Source organism: Melopsittacus undulatus, chromosome 6, assembly GCF_012275295.1.
Source record: "Melopsittacus undulatus isolate bMelUnd1 chromosome 6, bMelUnd1.mat.Z, whole genome shotgun sequence".
Classification (NCBI taxonomy): Eukaryota; Metazoa; Chordata; class Aves; order Psittaciformes; family Psittaculidae; genus Melopsittacus; species Melopsittacus undulatus.
Window position 1 is genome coordinate 45521195 of NC_047532.1, and position 21116 is coordinate 45542310.

A 21116-nucleotide genomic window follows, 5' to 3' on the forward strand; every position below is an offset into this window, starting at 1 on the left:
TAAGAATGTTATGTGTCTTGCTGGGATTAAAACAGCTTCATATATCTGCTTAAATTTTAGATTTTAATAAATAGCATGTTTATACATATGTACTTAGTGAACATTGCAACTGAGAAGTTAAATTTAAGGATTTCAGTAGTAAATAAAAATCGTGGGATAATATTTACCTTTTCTGTTTTAATCATAGCACTTACGTACATTTCTGTTTTAACCAGTAAACTTGTTTCCAGATCTTAAAAAATTAAATGGCGTATGAAACTGAGCAGGTTAGAGAAAGGGTTGTATAAGGTTCTGCCTAAGCACTATATTTTTCTTAATAGAACTCAGCCAAACTGTAGCAAATTCTTGTAAGCTTATGTTAATTCTAAGGATATGTGTTTGTCACATTTATTTTGCTTATGGTTAAGAGCAGATTTTAACTCCATTTTTCTTCAGCAGAACTTTAGATTGAAAACAGTGGTATCTGACTGTGCTACATTTTGGCTTTTAACATCAGCAAGCAATGACCTAGACTCAATAAAAGAGCCTTTTAGGTAAAGAAGTTACATTCCCATCGAAATTTCTCCTAAATTGTATAATGGAGAACACTAACAGTAAAGTAGCAGTTTTCAAGATCCAAGTATACCACACCAGCAGTTTTAACTAAGCTTTGAGAAGTATTAAATGCTTAAAAGCCACGATACTTAATTTGAACAGCTGTTCAAATATTATCTGGGTTCAAGTTGTAAGAATATTAAGTTAAGGTACAGTTACTATAGAAGCTGGGGTCATGCTAAATGTGCAAGTGTCAGATTTTAAAAGCAAGTAGGTTAACTTTGTTAAATGAAAAAAATACTATTTTTGATGGCTAATATGCTGCCTTGTATTTGTTGAGGAAGTTCAGGTTAGATATAAGGAGAAGGCTCTTACCTGTGAGGGTGGAGAGGCGCTAGAATGGGTTGCCCAAGGATGTTGTGAATGCTCCATCCCTGGCAGTATTCAAGGCCAGGCTGGACAGAGCTTGGGTGACATGGTCTAGTGTAAGGTGTTCTTGCCCATAGCACAGGGGTTGGAACTATATGATCTTAAGGTACTTTCCAACCCTAACTATTCTATGATTATTTGTTATTGAAAGATGAAGAAGTCACAATCTGTTTTAGCAAAGAAATATAATCTTTTGTGGCTTTATTAATGAAACCTAATAGACTTCTCAAATGACTGTTCTTTTGAAGGATAAATGTATCTGTTGTTAAATATCTTTTGTAAAATTACTGCCAGTGTTGCCATATTGGTTTAATTTGATTGTTAATAAAAGTTGATTGGTTTGTATTTGTGAACCACTAATGACTTTTTTGTAATGGAGGAGGTTTTTATATTTTTGAGTCTTTGTGTAGGGATTTCTAACACATTAATATCTTTCATAGGTTTGTTGGAAGAATAACGATAAGTCAACAAACTGAAGAAATTGTAAGGTAATTAATATTTTGTGAGATTAATGTTTAGAACTGATGGAGTTGATTAAAATGGCCATCATAAGAAAGAGTGACTGTTGAATATATGAAAGGAGGAGTATTTTTACTGTAAGTATCAACTGAAGCTGCATACTTAAATGGAGATGAAAAAAAATTAGTTAAGGAAAGTTCATTACTACATTTTGTGCAAAACTGTTGTTCATCAGAATCATTGAGCAGATGTTTTTGCAGTTGAAATTCCTAAAAATTTATTTTAACTATATTCCTGAAATTTGTTTTAAGAAAGCCTCTACTACAAATGTGTAGCTTTTAGTATATATTTCATGGACTGCACAGTTGAGTCCTTACAGCTGTCATAGTCAACACGTAACTGTGTGGATTTAATCATACGCTCACAGCCTTTCCCTGTCAGTCATAGCAAGTAGCATACACCTAAACACATGTGAAAATATAAAATACAAAAAAAGACGTGAAGCAACTTGCAGATCCATTTATGGACTTCCTCAAACTTTGCCAACTGTGGTGGGTTGGCTCCAGCTAACAGCCAAGTATCCACACAGCTGTTCATTTACTTCACACCATCACAATAGGACAGGAGAGAAAACAGGAAGAACAGGAGTAAGGAAGGTCATGGTTTAAAATAAAGACAGAGAAATCACTTGGAAGAAATGATCAGACTTTCAGGTGTATTTAGCATTCAAGTTAATTAGTTGTTCTGTATTTTGGGTTTTTCAAACCGTTTTTACAAACCCCAAAAATACTTAAATCCAGAAGTACACATTTAGTCCCTTTTAGTTCAAATTTTCGGTTAAAGTCTTGCCTAAAATATTCACATATATATGTGTAATTTAAATAGCCTATCATAATCTGTGAGCAGAATTGATGCACACAGTATTTGTAGTGGTAACTGTCACATTTGTGGTAATGGTTAAGTTAAATATTTAACTGTGGGAGGTGAGGTGTGGGTTTGGGTTATTTTTAGTAACTCTGGGTTATGCTTTCAAAGATAATTCAAATAAAAGTGCTTTGTTAAGATAATCATGGACTGCTTGTGGTACAGCTAATGGAAAAGTAAGGCAAACCCAAGGACTTGTATGCTGTAGCAGTTGGTATATGATCTTAATTCTTTTGCTTATACCCAGTATGTCACCCTGGCCACCACAGTTCAATTTCTGTTTTCATTTGAAACGCTGGCAAAAATAGTGAATTTTTTATTATTTTTTATTATTATTATTTCAAACTGTCAGTTTCTAAAGATGATACAGCCACTGGAGTAGAACAAATCAGTCTAACCTAATATGGGCCTTGATTCTACCTGGACCTTTATTTTCACAGTATTGTTTACAGCTAATTTAGCAAATGGAATGAGTGTAAATTATGATAAAATTGTGTTGTGACAGATTTCCGTCATCCTCTCCCCCCCGCCATGTTTAAGAAATTTTACTCTTGTATTTGAAAGCAGCACTGTTGTGGTGGTTTAGTGTGCATCTAGTGTTAACCTGTTAGATCATTTCAGTTTGACAGAGGGATAGAAGTAAGATAGGTAAATTAACCAAACCTTTAGGTGCACTCCTGCACTGTGAGCTTGATATTTTTTTTTATTATTCTGCTGGATTCTCAAGTAACTTGTGGGTCTTTCTAACCCAGCCATGTTATATTTAGCTCAATCACCAATTATGGGATACTAAACAGTGGTGGGAGAGGATGGCACTGACCAAAGGAGGCATGAAAGGAAACCAAGAGCACTGTGGAGATATGTGGGTGAGATATGGTAAAAGGGGTAAGAAAGAACATTGGAGATGGACCTAAATGAGTGTGAGATTATAGTTGTTGCAGTGGAAATTCATAGAGGATATAGGACAAATTTGCATAGGAAACTGCATTTCACATAATATAGAACAACTAATTTTTAAGTGCTGATATTTCTATTTCTTTTTAGACCTCTTGGGCCTGAAAGCCTCTTACTTCGTGGAGCAAGATTAAAAAACACTAAAGAAATATTTGGTTTGTAAACATCTAAATATTTAGAGAATTCCCTTCTTAAAACATAATGATGAACTGTGATTTAATTCTACTTGCACTGAAAAAATTGTCATAATCTTGCTGTTACCTGAAGGGATATGATTATAGATGAAAGTAATGATATTATGCTGAAGAATCTCTAAGGATATAAAGTTCCGGCTTTGCTCTGTGAAAATACTTGATGTGGTTTGATAAAGGAATAACTTAACTACAATGTGTAAATGACTGTTTTTACTATTACCCATTTTTCAACACGTTCTCCTGAGACTTACCATTCTGATTTCCATAAAACACATTTTGAAGAGCAGTACAGTCATAATAATGAACAGCATTTTTGTAGGTGTTAAAATCAGTTCAGTAGTACTGGTTTACTATAATAGAGTATTGCAAATAATACTGTCTCACTATTGTACTGAAGTAAATACAAAAGTAGTATCACCTCTTGATTTTATCCTATGTTTCTTAAAAAATTAAGCAAATTGTATATATGCAGAAAATAAGGTATAACTCTTTCCCCTCTCATTCCTTCCCAGGTGTTGCAGTGTATACAGGTATGGAGACAAAGATGGCATTAAATTACAAGAGTAAATCTCAGAAACGGTCAGCAGTAGAAAAGTATGTTTATGTTCTAATATTTTTCTTATTTGTAGAGTTTTAACTTAGATTTTGCTTGCTAACTTTAAAACCGGGATGATATTTTCATTGGGTTGTAAGCAAGGGAAGAGAAGCTAATTGCTTTGCCTTCAGGAAGCTCTAAAGAGCTTCTTGATTTTTCATCCTTTATTGATTCTTTCACTAGCATACGAAGCTGAAGTATCCATGCTTAAAAGAGGACTAGAGTGGGAAAAGTTAAGGATTATTGTTTAGACGTGGAGATTATTTAATGATAGATGAAATGCTTTCTGAACTAGATGCTTAGAGATAGTTTTCACAACAGGTCCCAGCCTCTGCTCTTCTCTGCATCCTTTACTGTAAAACTGCCTCATGTCTTTAAAGAGGATGAATTGAAATGAAGTCTTAATTACATAAAAATCTTTGTTCTGAATTGTAGTATTTGATACAATGGAAAATAGCTTTGTTTCACATAGTCCAAAGGATATATAGCCTAGTCAGATACGTTTTGCAATGAATCTTGCTTCTAGCACAAGTTGAGGGTTCAGTTTAAAATATCTTTGTGTGTTGTTATGGGATAGGTGTTATTATAATAGAGTTCTATATGTTGAACCTCATGAAATATGTTAAGAGGAAAATGGAATTCTGGTATGTTGCCTCTATTCCAGTTACTGAAAAACTGAGATAGCCCTCTGGCATTCTTTTGCAAACACAGTATTGAACTATAGAATGCACAGGAAAAGTTCAGTCATCAAAGCAAGGAGTGGAAAGGTGGTTTGGCTAGCATTACAGAATATAGAGGCAAGTTTGACTATATCCTGGTATAGCAGTGCCTGGGTTAAATAGCCAGATGCACATGGGAGTACTCTTCTAACTGAAGAAAAAGGTGCAGCCTTGGACTTCCAGTATGTTATTTGACCTGCCTTCACAGCTCTGCTAGATACCTTATGGAAGAAGAGAAGGATAGGTCACTCACAAAACTCTTGGAAAAGTGTGACACAAGTCAGCTGTTGGGGTATTCTTACACCTTAATCTAGTCTACATATTACTGTGTGTAGACTATACCTTAGTCAAATGTAGGATTTCCTTTTCACTTCTGTTTCTTGCTTATGATGTAGAAACTATTCATATTGAACACAGGGTACTTATTAATTTTTTTTTAATTGTCCAGTTAACCACAGTGTGTCAACAGATTGAATAAAATAAACTGAAATTGTTTGGTTTTGGGTTTGTTTGGTTTTTTTTTTCTTCTTCGTAGGTCCATGAATTCCTTTTTGATTATTTATCTAATAATCCTCCTCTTTGAAGCCATTCTGAGCACTATTTTAAAGTATGCATGGCAAGCTGAAGAAAAATGGGATGAGCCTTGGTATAATGGAAAAACGGAGCATGAAAGAAACAGCAGTAAGGTAATGTAGTTCTAACCAGTTGCATATCTGAGGAATCAACCACTATATACTCAATGTGATATTATATCTCTGTTCTTGGATTTAGGCGTAACTGCCACATAATCTGCTTGCAAATTTGTGTCCTGTTGTCTCAGTGTTTTTGAGAGAGTTAATCTCATGTAGCCTCACTGTTGTGTAGAAATATCTTGCCTCTGTTAATGGTTGGACATTTTCTTTCTTTATGAAAAAAACAAGTTTTTTGAAAATTTTGGGTCTTACTAGGATATATTTCTAATGTTCTGTGTTCTTATTATAGATATGTTCTTCTGGGTATCTCCTGTCATTCCTTAAATAAAAAAGATGATTGTTTTTGTGCACATTCCATTGCAGTGATTTCACAGTCCAGACTTTATGTGATGTTGAGATTGTTCAGACAATTCTGTAAGGCAATTTTATTCAAGCCTTTGCTTGCCTTCTCACTTTTCTGTAAAGACTGGAGGGACACTTTGAAGAGCTGCATAAGTCTGCAGTTCTGAGAAGTATCTTTTTTTTTAATTATCTTTTTTATTTTTGTTAAATCCTTTTGTATTTTCCTATATTCTGCTTTATTTTTGATTTCTCTACAAGTCTACCTTCTTCCAAAGCAGTTCTTGAGCTGGCTGGAGCAAATTCTAGGAAGCAGAGAGGATTTTCAAAGCACAGAATAATGGGAAATCCAGTTTCAACATGTGATGTAGTGTCAAATATTTTAATACCCACACCCTCTTGTTCTCCAAGAGAGTGGAGAATTGAATGTACTCACTAGATGCCATATGTGCAGATAGGTCCAAATCCCAAGTCAGGAGAGTTCTGTTCTGCTTCCCAAGTAGAGTGCAATTTACAGTTAGTACATAATGGTTCAGGAAGGAAAAAAGTATTTTGAGAATGTCTTTGATTCAAGGCTAGTTACAAGTTTACTGGCATTTTTTGTAAAACATGCAACTTTCTCAGAAGCTTTGTCATGCAGAGTGTTTTTGTGGTTAAACCACAGTATTGAGATATTTTTCTGGTTAATTTAGAATTACTAATTCAGGTCATCACTACAGTTGCCAAATACTTTTTAATATATTCTAAAATCATCTTGTCTGAAAGTGTCACTGTTGAAAAGTACTAGTACTAAATTAATTTAATAGTTTTCAAATTGTTTAGTGGCTTTATTTTTAGTACTCCCACCTAACACACTTTCAACTACTGAAGTGGTCAGTAAAGTAAATTCTTGGTTTCCCTTAATTTGAAGTAGTTGCTTTGTAAGTTAGACTAGCCTGCAGAGCTTTTTCAGTTCTGAATAGAATGGGATATACTAAATCTTTCCATTCCTTTACCCTTACCTTTAGGAGCATGCAGAGCCATCTCTATTTCTGCAGTGTCATTCTCCTTCTATCATGTCTTCGTTTTTCTCTCTCCCTTGTTTGCTTCCACAGTCTGCTTTGCATTTCTCAGTATGCTGACATCCTCACTTGGAGTGCTTTCTCTGTTCATCTCTCCTGTATCATGCAGATTGCTATTTAAAAGACAGTGCTTGAAGAAACTTGCTAACCTTAGTAATTGTCCTTTCTTTGCAGTTTATCTTCTCTTAAATGAATTACTACTCTTTGCCTTTTTTATTTAGTTTCAAAGATCTCTTAAGACACAGAATTTCCTTAGTTTTTGTCAGACACTTTAATTATTGGTACTGACTTTTACTAAGTAATTATAGCAGTGTTCTGTTTCATTTAGCTTTGCAGACTGCTGACTACCTTTATGCTCCCTTTCTGCAAAATGTTCTCCTACACTAGTATAAGACTCTTCCCAAAATACAATTTAGATACAGTTTGCTTTGCAAATGAGAGACTTCAAATAGACTAATATTGCATTTCAGATTTTTTTAAAAATTATCGTACCTAATAAATAGAAATTTTTATCCTATTATGGAGCCTTTTACTTGAAACATCTATGTTGTACACAGTGATTTGAAGAGGCATAGAAGAAGCCCGTGCCATTGAAATCCACAGTCTTTTTCTTGTGATGTAGTCTGGATCACTCACGTCACTGGGAAATGCTAGTAGACAGGAACCTTTTTGTCTCTGCTGTCTCAAACCAGTACAGAATACTTGCAGGTTCCTCTGACAACATGAAATGATAGTTGTTTGCCTTCACTAGTTATGGTTACTTAGAAAAGCCTGTGAATGGTGCTGTTTGATGGAATGAGGAACACACGAGTTTTTTCAGACTGAACTCTTTCTAGATACCTGTTCCAAAACAGAATCAATATGACAGGTAATATTAATCAGCAGCCTTCCTGACAGATTGGGTAGGAAGAACAAAAATTAATGAACTTGAGATCTGAAACATCCAGTCATAGCTTAAGGCAGTCTTCCTGCATCGATCTGGAGGCACATTACTGGGGCAACCTGGAAATGTCTGCATTGTCAGTGTTTGCTGTCTTTCTCATGTATACATGGCAGTTGGTCTCCTCCAGCTCTGTCAATTTGTCATTTTTCATGCATATTGAAACATAACTAAATAACCATGTTGTACCACATCACTTTAGTGATGCAGTCTTTACATTTTCTCTTTTTTTTTGTCTTCTAGATTCTTAGGTTTATTTCAGATTTTCTTGCTTTTCTGGTACTTTACAATTTTATCATACCTATTTCACTTTATGTGACTGTTGAGATGCAGAAATTTCTTGGATCTTTTTTTATTGGATGGGATCTTGACCTCTATCATGAAGAAACAAACCAGAGAGCACAAGTAAATACTTCAGACCTCAATGAGGAATTGGGACAGGTAGAGTAAAAACTGTTTCTTTTTTTTTTTTACCTTCTATTTTCTACTTCTTTCTTAATATTAAAATTCATTACTGAAAACCTTTTCTTGGTTGCACTTTGATTTCAGATTAATTTTAAAATAAGGGATAAACATCTGATGGCAGAAATAAAAAATTGTACATGGTCAAAAAAAGGTGTCTTGTGGAGAGAGGAGGAGAGTGTGAGTTGAGATATTTACTCTTTCCTTCTAATACATACATGCAACTCAAAGTCTGTATTTTGTTTTATTTTACAAAAGGTAGAGTATGTGTTTACAGACAAAACTGGTACATTAACTGAAAATGAGATGCAATTTCGGGAGTGCTCCATTAATGGCATAAAGTACCAAGAGGTCAATGGTAAACTAACTCCAGAGGGGTTTTCTGAAGATTCACCAGATGGAAATATACATAGTTTGGTAAGACATTTTTTTTTCCCCATTAGACATCCCAGACAGAAAGTGGTTTATTTCAGAGAAATACTCTTCTAGTGTCAGCATTCTAAGGAAAAAAAAAAATAGAACTTACCAACGGTTTCAAGAGCTTGAGTATTACCAAAAAAATATCTATTAGACATATTGAGATGTGATTATTAAACATGGAATACTTGGCCGATTTTAAAGTAAAAACATTTGTTTAAAGTATATTGAAAACTGGGTTGATATGTGTTACAAATTAAGTTTCGTCTTTCTTATAGATGAAAGAGGAGGAGCTCTTCTTGAAAGCGGTTTGTCTTTGTCATACAGTTCAGATCAATGCAGATCAGACAGATGGTGCTGATGGCCCCTGGCATGCCAATGGAATAGCATCTCCGTTGGAGTATTATGCTTCTTCACCAGATGAGAAAGCTTTAGTTGAAGCTGCAAGCCGGTGAGTTGTAGTGACAAAGCTATCTAATGTAGAAAATGCCTACTAGGGCAGGCAATTAATGGTAAAAGCAACCTTAAGAATTCCTCAGAAAGATTGTAAAGCCCAGGACCTGGCAATGTCAGTTCACTATGAAATCTTAGAAAAATGAAATACACAAAACCCTGAGCATATTAAAAAGTGACTATTTAAAATATTTTTAGAAATTCTTGACTACTATAGTGAATTACAGTCCCAGTAATGGAGAAATTATAATTTCTGTTTAGATAGTGCAGAAAGTGTGCATTTTTCATTGTCTCAAAATAAAGAGCAGTAATGGGTTCTCTCCTTTTTTCCCCTCCTCATCAATAGACATTATGTTTGATGATTAAATGTATATTTTCTTTTAATTTTAGGGTTGGAGTAGTATTTACTGGAACTACTGGGGACAGTATGGAAGTAAAAAGTCTTGGAAAACCAGAAAGGTAGTAATTTTTATTGTTTCTTTTAAAGGACAGAACAGTAGTGAAAATTAATGTTCTCTTAATCCTGTTTCTAAGAAAACTTTGCTTATGCACAGCTTGCTGTTTTTAATGCTTTTCCCTTAATATCTTCAAGCCAGCTCACATCTTATTTCTTACCAATTGATACTGAGATGCAAGAATTTTGTATGCATCAGTTGTTCTGTGTAGATGTGTATTTAACAGTTTACCTTTGCCCATTCCTCAAAGGTTGAGACCGTAGTAGAACTGGAAAACTGGATTGTGTATTCAAGTCTTACTCTTTGTGCTTTCAGCTCCACAAGTTTTCAGAATCAGTCTCATACATGCATAAGCTACTTACATATTCTAAAATTTCCCCAAATGAGTAAAAATATTATTGATAACTCTACAGCTGCAGTATATCATAATACCTTATATCTGTTGGATCTGTTTCAGTTCGCAGTACTTTAAACTTAAATGTCTGAAGTTAATTTTCTAAATTAGTGGTAACAAGAAAAAATAGTCTAGTTGTAAGGGAACATACACTCTCCTTTGGCTGTGTAGGTTGTTAACAAGTGTTAGAAACAAAGTGTAGTTTACAAAGTTGCAGCTGAAGGAATGATAGAAGGACAAAGGAATAGATGGGAGGTGATTGTAATCCGCAGATGCAAAGCTCATGTTCAGAAAACTATTCCTGTTGGTGGAACAACCTTGCAGTATAAGGTATATTTATGAGTAACTGACTCTGGAAGTTTCTTTCTAAAAACATTTTATTCCTTTTCCCCCTTCTGTTGAAATACAAATTGCAGGTATAAATTACTTCATGTTTTGGAGTTCGATCCAAATCGCAGACGAATGAGTGTCATTGTAGAGAGCCCCTCAGGTAAGTGATCAGAAGTTGCACAAGCTGCAGTGGAGAACTTCTTAAATAGTATGTATTCTCAACTTCTGTTCCATTTTACTTTTTAGGGGAAAAGCTTTTATTCACAAAAGGAGCAGAATCTTCCATTCTTCCTCGTAGTAAGAGTGGAGAAATAGACAAAACAAGGATACATGTGGATGAATTTGCTTTGGTAAGTGTAAATACTTGCCCAGCTGATCAGAAGAAAATTCTGGTGCAAGAATTGAAGTGAACACATTGCAGGTTGCTTTTTGTTAAATCAGAATCTTATCTACTCTGAATGTATTCTTTTATTTTCACACAGAAAGGACTAAGAACTCTGTGCATAGCCTACAGAAGATTCACACCTGAAGAGTATCAAGAAATTGGCAAACGGCTTCATGAGGCTAGGACTGCCTTACAACAGCGGGAAGAAAGATTAGCAGATGTATTCAACTTCATAGAAAGGGATCTGGAATTACTTGGGGCTACAGGAGTAGAAGACAAGTATGCAATGGAGTTTCTGCTAATTACACTCAAAGCCATAATGAATTTAGGTTTTATAACTGAAAAGTTCTGTGAACTGAAAGTTCTGTGCTGTTGTTGTTTAGTATGTTTACCACTCTTTGGACTGAGGATCATTCAAAACACATGTCGTACTACCTGTTTATTGGCTTAATAATGATGTCATACAGTAGTATTCATCAGGAAAGTTTTAATGTATGTGAAACAGAATAATTGCAGTAAATATTTAGAGTAATTGCTAACTTATTGGGAAAATATATATACATAGCTACTTTACAAAGCATTCTGCTTGCATAATATGTATTCTGGGAGTCAGAGGGTGTATTGTACACTGGAGCGTACAGATGAAACGCTTAAAAGCTTTTCATGTTCTACAGAAGATAGTAATTATTGTGGACTGTTTAAAAACTTCTCAAATGCAGCAATAGTGCCTGATTTAAGTTAAGATACAAATTTTTGATCACTTAGCAGGATTGAAGTTCAGTTTTATTTCATCAAAGCCTTCATTTTGTTGCTGGTAACAGAATGTCATCTGCCAAACTGATTCTCTGAAAAGAAATGTAACACTGAAAATGCACAGGAGTAACATGGAGTTATAACACGAGCTCATTTTTTTGTAAAGTCTTTGATTAAGATTTTCTTCTTTCTAGACTGCAAGATAAAGTCCAAGAAACTATAGAAGCACTCAGATTGGCTGGTATCAAAGTTTGGGTACTCACTGGAGATAAGCATGAAACAGCTGTTAGTGTCAGCTTATCATGTGGACACTTTCATAGAACCATGAACATCCTTGAGCTTGTGCAACACAAGTCAGACAGTACATGCGCAGAACAACTGAGGCAGCTAGCCAAGAGGTAAAATACCTGAGATGTCGTTATCTCAGTGATGATCTTAGCTTTATTTTCTTTTATGCTCAGATTTTATGACAATCTCTTTGATGTGTGTGCCAAACACATGAAGTTACCTTTTTAAGAAATTTATTTAGTATTATAATACCAGATTTGAAGAAAATCTTTCTGACAGGCTAACTTCTTTAACTGTTGAATGGGCAACTGCATAGTTCATAACAAAATTTAAATTTTTCCATCACAGTGATACAAAGCCAACATTTTTGTTCCTAATAGAATAAAGGAAGACCATGTTATCCAGCATGGACTTGTTGTGGATGGGACCAGCCTCTCTCTTGCACTCAGGGAACATGAAAAACTGTTCATGGAAGTTTGCAAAAACTGTTCTGCAGTGTTGTGCTGTCGCATGGCACCCCTTCAGAAAGCAAAAGTAAGTGAGAATATAATCAGGGTTGTCTTGTATTTTTATCATGCTTTCAAAGAGGTGAGGACTTCAGGAACTGCTTTGTTTCTCTGCTCTTTTGTGTGACTTTTAAATTCTTTTAAATTCTGTTGATCTGTAGTAGTTTGCTACTAAGTTTCTAAGTGCATTTGTGAAAATTCGCAGGGGAATGGAGGGGACAGTCAAAATTCTGCCACTCTGAAACAAAAAGGCTAATCTTTTAATCAGCCTCTTAAGTCTTCTGCTATGAGGTAGTTATCCTGATCACTTGCTTTGGCATTGCCTGTTCCATCACTTCTTCAAACCACAGCTGAAAATTCATGCAGCTATATGGAAAAGCGTACTTTTTTAAAGATTTTAAAAAATACCCAAATTTGAGGAGGAAGTAGAAGGGAAGAGAAAAGAAGCTGGGGCCTAGTCTCCAGGAGGTTTGCCTTAGTGTTGTCTTCTGATGCCATTTTTTCTTCATGGGTACTTAATTTTACTTAAATACAGGTCAGATAAAATTCAAATTTAGATTGTGATTTTTTTAAATTTTTGTTTAAAAAGCTAAGCTCTGAAGAGCTATAATATTTGTTTATTATAACTTTAAGATTGATATTATAATATTAATATTATGCCTTTAGCTTATCTATATGCTTTAAAGACTTTTTGCATGTAATTCCAGTAATATTAAGACTCTGGAAAGGCACTGATGTCTACTCTGTTTTTGCACCTTGTCAAAAAGAAAAAGAAAAGACATCGCTTTACCTTAAAGATGTAGAAAATGTGAGGTACTAGATTTGCAAAAGAGACTGTTTTTCTATAGGAGGAGTAACCTGTTTTGAGGTCACTCTTTCTTCTTCCAACATCTAGTCAGGCACTTAATGCAGTCTTTAGAATCACTTCATTATAAAACTATTCAGTTGTGTATAAAACTTGGTATGATAGTAGTTTTGGTAAAATGTTAAAAATAAGTTGTAACTGCAATATGAAAAATCATTTGTTGGCTATGTCCACTTTATGTACACTCTCTTAGGTGAAATTTTTGCCGTCCTCTCTCCTTAAGATGTAGTTATTTGCCTATGTTATGTCCTTGTTCTTACTTTGTCATTTAACTTGATTTATAATTTGTTTTGTACTGCCAAATTTGTCAGAATAGCCAATAGTGCTTTCCTTAATTCTTTTCCTGTCCATCAGATAATCTCAATTATTTCCTGTATTTTGTCATAAAATACAACAAAACCTAATTTTGATGGCAGTGGCTTTAAACACTGAAGTAGATAAATCACTGAGGTAAATGCTGCACAACATAGGACGGAAGGGTAGGGAGGGAGTTGTACAGCAGTTTAGTCCTTGTTTTTGGTTTTCTACTGTCCTGGGTTCAGCAGTAGCAGTCATTTTTTCTCCTTAGTAGCTGGGGCAGCGCTGTTTTTGATTTTTGGCCTGGGGACAGTGCTGATAATATTGATGTTTTTAGTTACTGCTCAAATGTTTAGTTTGACCAAGGACTTTCTAAGCCTCATACTCTGCCAGGGAGGAGGGGAAGCCAAGTGGGAGCAGAGACAGGACACCTGACCCAAACTAGCCAGAGAGGTATTCCATACTACAGCATGTCATGACCAGGAGGTAACTGAGAGTTACCAGGAAGGGCTAGTGCACTACTTGGTCAGGCTAAGTATCGGTTAGTGGGTGGTATTGTATTCTCTTCCCTTGTTATTTCCCTTATTATTATTATTGGTGGTAACAGTAGTGATTTGTGTTACACCTTAGTTACTAAACTGTTTTTACATCAACCTGTGGGAGTTACATTCTTTCAATTCTCCTTCCCATCCCTCTGGGAGTGGAAGGAAGGGGTGGGGGGGAGTAAACTGCATGGTTCTGATTTACAGCCTGGGCTTAAACCACAACACTGCCGTAGGCACCCTTTTTGTGACGTTTATTCCAAGGTTAAGATGGAACTCAGCTTAATACTTCCCACATATTTTCCTGTAATTTTAGTGCATGTCAGTATATGGCTAGCAGTCTCACTACTTATTTTTCTGCATTTTATGGCTCAGAAACCTTTTCAAGCATCTTTCATATCAGTAATTCAGAGTTGCTGCTGTTAATATTTGTCAGAGGATTTGTCTTGACTTTTTTTGTGTAGATGTTTGTCTGTCTAAATTACCACAGTGTTTGTTATATCATGAGAACTGGTCTGAGTGACATGCTGCAGCCATGCAGTCAGGCTGCTTAATAAGATCTAATGCTAAATTTACGTGAAATAATTACCCCTTAGGAATGGGGAGTTCTAAAACTTGAATATTAATACCTGTAATTAAGGAATGTGTTCCCACAGTGAGGTGGATTTATCTGAATTGTGGACTCTTTAATTGCTGTTGTGTTCCTTGTATGAAACATTACTGCTCCTATGAATAAACACAGTGACATACTAGCTAGAACTCAGTTGTTTGAACTGTTCACTTAATGCAGCTGTTGCTCTATTGATTATTTCCATTTTGAGTTTTCTGGAATTTGGGGGGGAATATGCAGGGTTTTTTTGTAGATAAATATTCTTTGTTTTTAGAAAGCCTTCTGGATCTGCATTCTCACCTTCATCTCTTCAGCCCGTTTATGACAGAATTAGTGAAGCCTTTACCTTTAGTTAGAGCTCACTGGGAGGTTAATGAATTACTAACTAAATCTTTAACTAAAAACCTCATCTAACTGACTCCTATTAACAATATTGTTGGTACTTGCATTAAAGATTTGTTTCCTTTCTGCAAAGAGCAGATATAGCTGCTCTTCTTTTGAGTATTTTAGAACCCTGTATGTAAACAGTTTTTTACTCCATCTGTCATATCTTCTTTGTGACTTTTCCAACTGAGAATACCCATTGTTGATAATGGAGTTACTTTAAACAGAAGTTATTTTTCTGAATAACAATATGTGTTGAACTTTGATCTAATATATTGGGTTTTTTTTTCAGATTCCTCTTTTACAATGATTAGTTCCATTAATTGAAAATGAGAACTATCTGGGCACATCTAGTAAAGGTTGTTAAATCTGGACTACTTCTTAAGCAAATTTTCAGTTCCGACTTTCACTTGACTGTCTTGCATTATAAACCACCAAATTAAGAGTTGTAAAAGTACATCTAAATAAGAACAGCAAAATAAGCTGAAGGCAGTCGTAATATTTAAACAATAAAATAAATAAAACTTTGGGGCTTGTGCCCCAAAGAGGGAGCTTTTCTAAAGGAGCAGTGAATTTGTGCATGTCATATGCCAAAGATATGTTTACCCATGTGCATATTCATAGAACATACTAATTATATTTACAGGTAGGTAACTAAAATACTTGGGAATTAATGGCATGCCTTGTTGGTATACTGTCTAATCTAAAATTTCTGCCGCTCCTCCTTTCTTTTTCTCCAGGTAGTGCGACTGTTAAAAACATCCCCAGAGAAACCTATAACATTAGCAATTGGTGATGGTGCTAATGATGTGAGCATGATACAAGAAGCACATGTTGGCATAGGTAATTTTCTTTTGTCATAAAAAATAAAGGCAAATAACATGCAAATTTCAGTAGAGTATTAGATCGTGAATAGTGTTTATAAACAGATAAACTTCTAAAGGTTTTGCACCTGTGAATGGCAGGGTGTTTATCTGGGTCATCCATTGTAGCAGAGTTTTAATGAATATTAAAATCTGTTTGCTTTCAGAAATCTTAGGTTTATTGTGTAGTCCACCAATAATCAGAGGTCCTGTTTTATGCTGACATAAGAACACCAAAGATTCTTTCTAATTAGAATCTCAGAAGTACCTCATGTCAGGTATTGGAAGTGGTTATGTCTAACTTCAGACATTGTCAGATTCTAAGTTCCTGTGTAAACTTGACCTTTAAACCTTTATTTGTGCTCAAGTGACACTGTTTGCACCACATCTGTATTACTGTAGAAATGCCATTTGTGTCTAGTTTGGCTTTGAGGAGAAGAATTTCTTTTTCTCTTTTGGGAGACTGTTACTGATTCTCAGGTAAGCTTGGTAGATTTCTGTTATCTGGCCAGGACTTTATTTAAACTTTTTTTTTCTATGTTATATAACTGAATTAACAAAAAAACAAACATACATAAAACTAAATTGTTACCCATTATGAACTGTTTTGATATTTCTTTTACTAACTTTGTTGGATGGTGTTTGGTACAGTAGTAAATCTGAAGGTATTACCTAAGGTATTAGTACATAAGGATATTCAGTCTGTCACCCTGTGTGATTTAAAAGGTGTACATAATGTTTATCATGTAAATTACATGCCCCTGATTTTTAAGACCACACGTCTTAAAGACAATGGGTATAGCCTGCTTGAGAAGGTTACATGCCAATGGCAAATGATGCTAGTTTGTCAAATAACTGAAGCTTATTAAAAATTATCCAAGTTTTTATTGTAATTTATAGCATACATGTACACTGGTCAGAGCCAGCAAGTGTTTGCTCTTGATGGTGACTGGACCTTTAGACTGTCTTCTGTTCAAAAGCAGCTAGCACTTTGAAATGTCTGGTTTTCAAGAATCCTGGACCATTTTTCTTGTATAAAAGTGCAGTTTGTCTTCTCTGTGTATGCTTATCCTAACATTAGCAGTAGTTTTTAGAAATAAATTTGTGTTCAGCTCGGACAAGTGACGAGCACTTTCAGCCCACCAGACTAAGAAAACTGTTGCTGCAAGAACAACACTTCTTTTATTCTGCTGTTGATATAGGTCATATTATTCCCAGAAGATACTGTAAGAAAAACCTCTCTGAAGTAAAACGTACTGAGTAAATTGTTGATTAAAGATGGTTAGATAGTGGTTTGCTTGGTTTGTGTATGAGTATTGTTGTTTTGTTTCTGCCAATAAATATTTTCTTAAGTATAATGTATGGAAATAGTTGGTGTGTGGGTTTTCTGGATTATTGTATTTTTATTAGTTCAGAGTATCAGGAATAATGCCTTCTTTTAGAACTGAAAGCTAATGAAGCCTGTAATGTTGAAGTGCAGAAAAACAGAAATGTAGCTTCAGTTTTTTGTCACTGAGTTTTTTAAACTTTATTTTAGAATGTTTTACCTGTTTTCTATTTCATTTCCCAAATTTTACAGGAATCATGGGCAAGGAAGGAAGACAAGCTGTAAGAAACAGTGACTATGCAATAGCACGGTTTAAATTTCTCTCCAAGTTGCTTTTTGTTCATGGACACTTTTACTATATTAGAATAGCAACCCTTGTACAGTACTTTTTTTATAAGGTAAGTCTTCAGAGAGTGCCAGTGAAGTTCATGGAAAATGTGTAACTTCTTTCCCACCAAGATATTTATTTCAGATCTAAGATTTTTTTCTGGCAACAGATTAAATACCTCTTTTCAGACATGATTTTTCAACTTTTTTTATAGTTTACAGCCAAATGCAGTAGATTCTAGGTGAAATTTTTCAGTACTTCCACTTAGAAATAGGTTTTAAATACCACAATTGACTTTGCCTAGGCTGAGAGGCAGACATGTTTGCTCTCTGAAAGAAGCATTACTAGCTTGACATTGTCTTTTTTAGCAAGATGTAAAAGTATAACCTCTTTTATCGTTTTAATATGAACCAAGTCTGTTCATCTATCTTGAAAGGAAAAAGGAGCATAAGAAGTAGTTGAAAGAGGAAGTAGGAGGTCTGTGGGGAGCGAACATGCTCTTTGCTGGCAGGCTCACCTTAAGAAAATTCTAAGTCTTCACTTCAGAAACATTGCAAGGGACTGAGTTATATCTGGATACCTCTTGGAGAGCTATGGGTACGGTGCAGCAGGGTGAGCTTAAGCCAAATGCTAGAAAGAGTTGGGGGCATGGGCCAGGAGTGTCCTGAGAACTCAGTCATGGGCTGGGGTGTTTGAGCTGCTCAGGATGTCTTTGATCTTACTTGAAATTTATCAGAGATTCTAGCATTGACCACCAAGCCACATTTTATCTTCGATTGTTTGCTTTCGTTTAAAGATCACAGCATGCTGTTAGGTTTTGGTTTCTGTCTTGCCTACTCCCATGCAGAAAGCTCATGAGCAGGGCACATGATTTCTTGAAGGACATGCAGAAACTATTTCACAAGGAAATTACTAAAAAGAAACTAAAGGGGAAATGAATGGGTTTCTCCTTGTTTAATACTATTTGTACTCCTGTAAAGAGTTGTGGTCATCAAGCACTGCAGTTAAGAGTTTATATTTTTCAGGTTCATTGTCCCAAAGGGCGAACAAAATATGCTCTTAAGCAGAGCATATTACTTCACTTTGCCAAGTAAAATGCTGAAATGCTTAAACCCTCCCTGTGTATTTTTGCCAGCATCTAAGAGTCAGCAGTTTCTTTCAGGATTGTGAGACATGTACTGAGGATTAACTGTTTAACTATTTTCTTCACTTTTTTTTTCCAGAATGTGTGCTTTATTACACCACAGTTTTTATATCAGTTCTTCTGTTTGTTTTCACAACAAGTAAGTATTATGTGCCTTACAGCATGGTAAATGTGAATTAAACACTCAGGGTAAATAACTAGAAAAATGGAAAAGAACTACACAGGAATGACAAGATTTTATGCCTAACAAATATCCAGCTTAATTTTTTGTATTTGGTAGCTTGATGTTACTGAATGGTTACATGAACATAGCTTTTTTTCTAGCTAGTGAATTCACATAATGATTTGTTGCTGCTATAGTGTGCTGATAAACTTTAATAAATATAAACAACTTTTTACAAGACTCAAAATAATTTTTGTTTCTGTTTTCAGACACTCTATGACAGTGTATACCTGACTTTGTACAATATTTGTTTCACTTCCTTGCCTGTCCTCATATACAGTCTTTTTGAACAGCATGTGCATCCGCATGTGTTACAGAGTAAACCTGTGCTCTATCGGTACGTATATTCTAATATTGTCACAGTAGAACATCATTTAGAATAACAGCAGCATCTGCAGAAGTCTATGAACTATGCATTCCTACAGTATTTTTATCTGTAATTTATACAATTTTTAGTGACTATTTTGAGAGAGAACTACAGCTACAGTTTTCATCCTAAAAGTTAATTAACATGAGTATTTTAAGAGAATCATCTTTTTATGGCAGTCACGTTAAGACTGGAAGAGAATTGAGTGCTTGATCTGTTTACATGATTGGCAGCCTTCCCTTCCATTACATGTAGGAGGTGAAAATGAGTCAAACCACACAAATTAATCACTAGGATACTGTGGTTGCAGGAATCACCACAAGATGTGCTTTACTGGGAAGGGAAGTGATTTAATGTAGAATTAGATGTCCTCCCAGTGGTGGCACATTGCACTGCATATAGCTTTTTGGACAAAAAAAAAATCTGTATTTTTTGTTAAAAAGAGACGTCTCTTAGATGTTTCTGTTTTCCTGAAGGTCTTCTAAGCAGAGCAAAGGGCAAGTGTCAGGAGATCTGGCTTTTTCTTCCTCTTGCATAGTTTGTGCTATCCTAAACTTGACCCATTTGAGGCCCTTGCCATTGGCAGTTCCTGCATAAAGCAGAGGCAAATAATGAATTACGTATTTTTTTTTCGTATGTCAGCAGTTGTTAAGTGTATCTTGCTGCAGTTGAAAGTTGTGTTTATTCAAAGTGGTAGCACTCATACAATGTGAATAGCTGATGGGTACATAAAGACAATCTGAAATTCTAAATCTTATTTTATTTCTGCAGAGATATCAGTAAAAATGCCCAGCTGGGATTTAAACCATTTCTTTACTGGACCATCTTGGGCTTCTTCCATGCATTTGTTTTCTTTTATGGCTCGTATCTTCTAATGGGAGAAGATACTTCTCTGCTGGGAAATGGCCAGGTACTATATCATAAAAATTATTCTACCACTGTATTTTGGTGATATTTCTTAATGCCTTTTTTTCTTCTCTTTTTTTTTTTTAATCTTATATCAGGGTACTTTTTTTTTTTTTTTAAGAACTACATAATTACCAAAGATACTTTGCCAATATTGATGTGTACTCTCAAGAGTAACATTTCTTAGTGTGGAAACTTTAACATGTTATCAGAAAGTGTATGTCCATGAAGAACATATCTTTCAAGATAATAAATGTATTATGTTTGTCTTTGTTTTATTTTGTATACTGTTTTTGTCAAAATCATATGTCATCACTTCAGTAAACGAGAATTTATGTTCAATCATTCAAAACTCCTTTGGAGTTGGACTTAATTGCTGTGTCAAACAATGGCTTCTCTTTTAGCATCTGTTACGAAGTTAGGCTTAAACTGAAAGTTCGCAAAAGTCTTAAAGCTTCTCCTGAAAATGCATTATTCTAGTCACTCAGAATTTTAAAAAATTAAGTGGTGCAAGCTGCTCTTAAAGTACAGTTTTCATTCAAGAAATATTTTTAGGACAGTAACTTAATGATATCATCCACTACTAATTTGTCACTTTCTATTTTAAAGATGTTAAAGTTCACAGGAAAAGTCATATACAAAAAATTCCTAAAACTTGGATAAAACCATTACAAGTCTGCTTCCTCATTTTCCCCTCGAGGAAGGTTCTGAGCTAGTTAACCCAATTTAGAACACTTAGATACTGAGTTTTTCTCTCATAAGACTTATGGGTAGTGATGCAGAAATACACTTGCTTCTCTCATTGTGCCATTCATATTACTGACATGAAGTGCTTGCTGATTCTTGTCTAGTGCTTGTTAGAGTTGTATATTGTGGCACAAGGTACAAAAATAGCATTATGCTGTATTCACAGTGGTCGTGGGGGAATTGGAATGGGCATGAGCTCAGGAAGTTTAGCCAAAAAAAAAATTCCATGT

General features: G+C 35.0%; 1 protein-coding gene across 4 annotated transcripts in view; it reads left to right on the forward strand.

Moving 5' to 3' along the window:
• ATP11B (ATPase phospholipid transporting 11B (putative)) overlaps positions 1 to 21116 on the forward strand; it is a 67858-nt gene that overhangs the window by 21514 nt on the left and 25228 nt on the right. For all 4 annotated transcript variants that reach the window (XM_005146930.3, XM_031047146.2, XM_031047147.2 and 1 more), the window contains exons 8-25: positions 1404 to 1451; positions 3391 to 3455; positions 4007 to 4088; positions 5344 to 5494; positions 8084 to 8281; positions 8561 to 8719; positions 8998 to 9170; positions 9563 to 9631; positions 10438 to 10511; positions 10598 to 10701; positions 10834 to 11015; positions 11684 to 11887; positions 12158 to 12311; positions 15722 to 15824; positions 17424 to 17569; positions 18723 to 18782; positions 19076 to 19203; positions 20005 to 20143. In XM_005146930.3, coding sequence (XP_005146987.2) covers positions 1404 to 1451; positions 3391 to 3455; positions 4007 to 4088; positions 5344 to 5494; positions 8084 to 8281; positions 8561 to 8719; positions 8998 to 9170; positions 9563 to 9631; positions 10438 to 10511; positions 10598 to 10701; positions 10834 to 11015; positions 11684 to 11887; positions 12158 to 12311; positions 15722 to 15824; positions 17424 to 17569; positions 18723 to 18782; positions 19076 to 19203; positions 20005 to 20143 — 2239 coding nt within the window. The remainder of the gene's footprint in view (positions 1 to 1403; positions 1452 to 3390; positions 3456 to 4006; positions 4089 to 5343; positions 5495 to 8083; positions 8282 to 8560; positions 8720 to 8997; positions 9171 to 9562; positions 9632 to 10437; positions 10512 to 10597; positions 10702 to 10833; positions 11016 to 11683; positions 11888 to 12157; positions 12312 to 15721; positions 15825 to 17423; positions 17570 to 18722; positions 18783 to 19075; positions 19204 to 20004; positions 20144 to 21116) is intronic.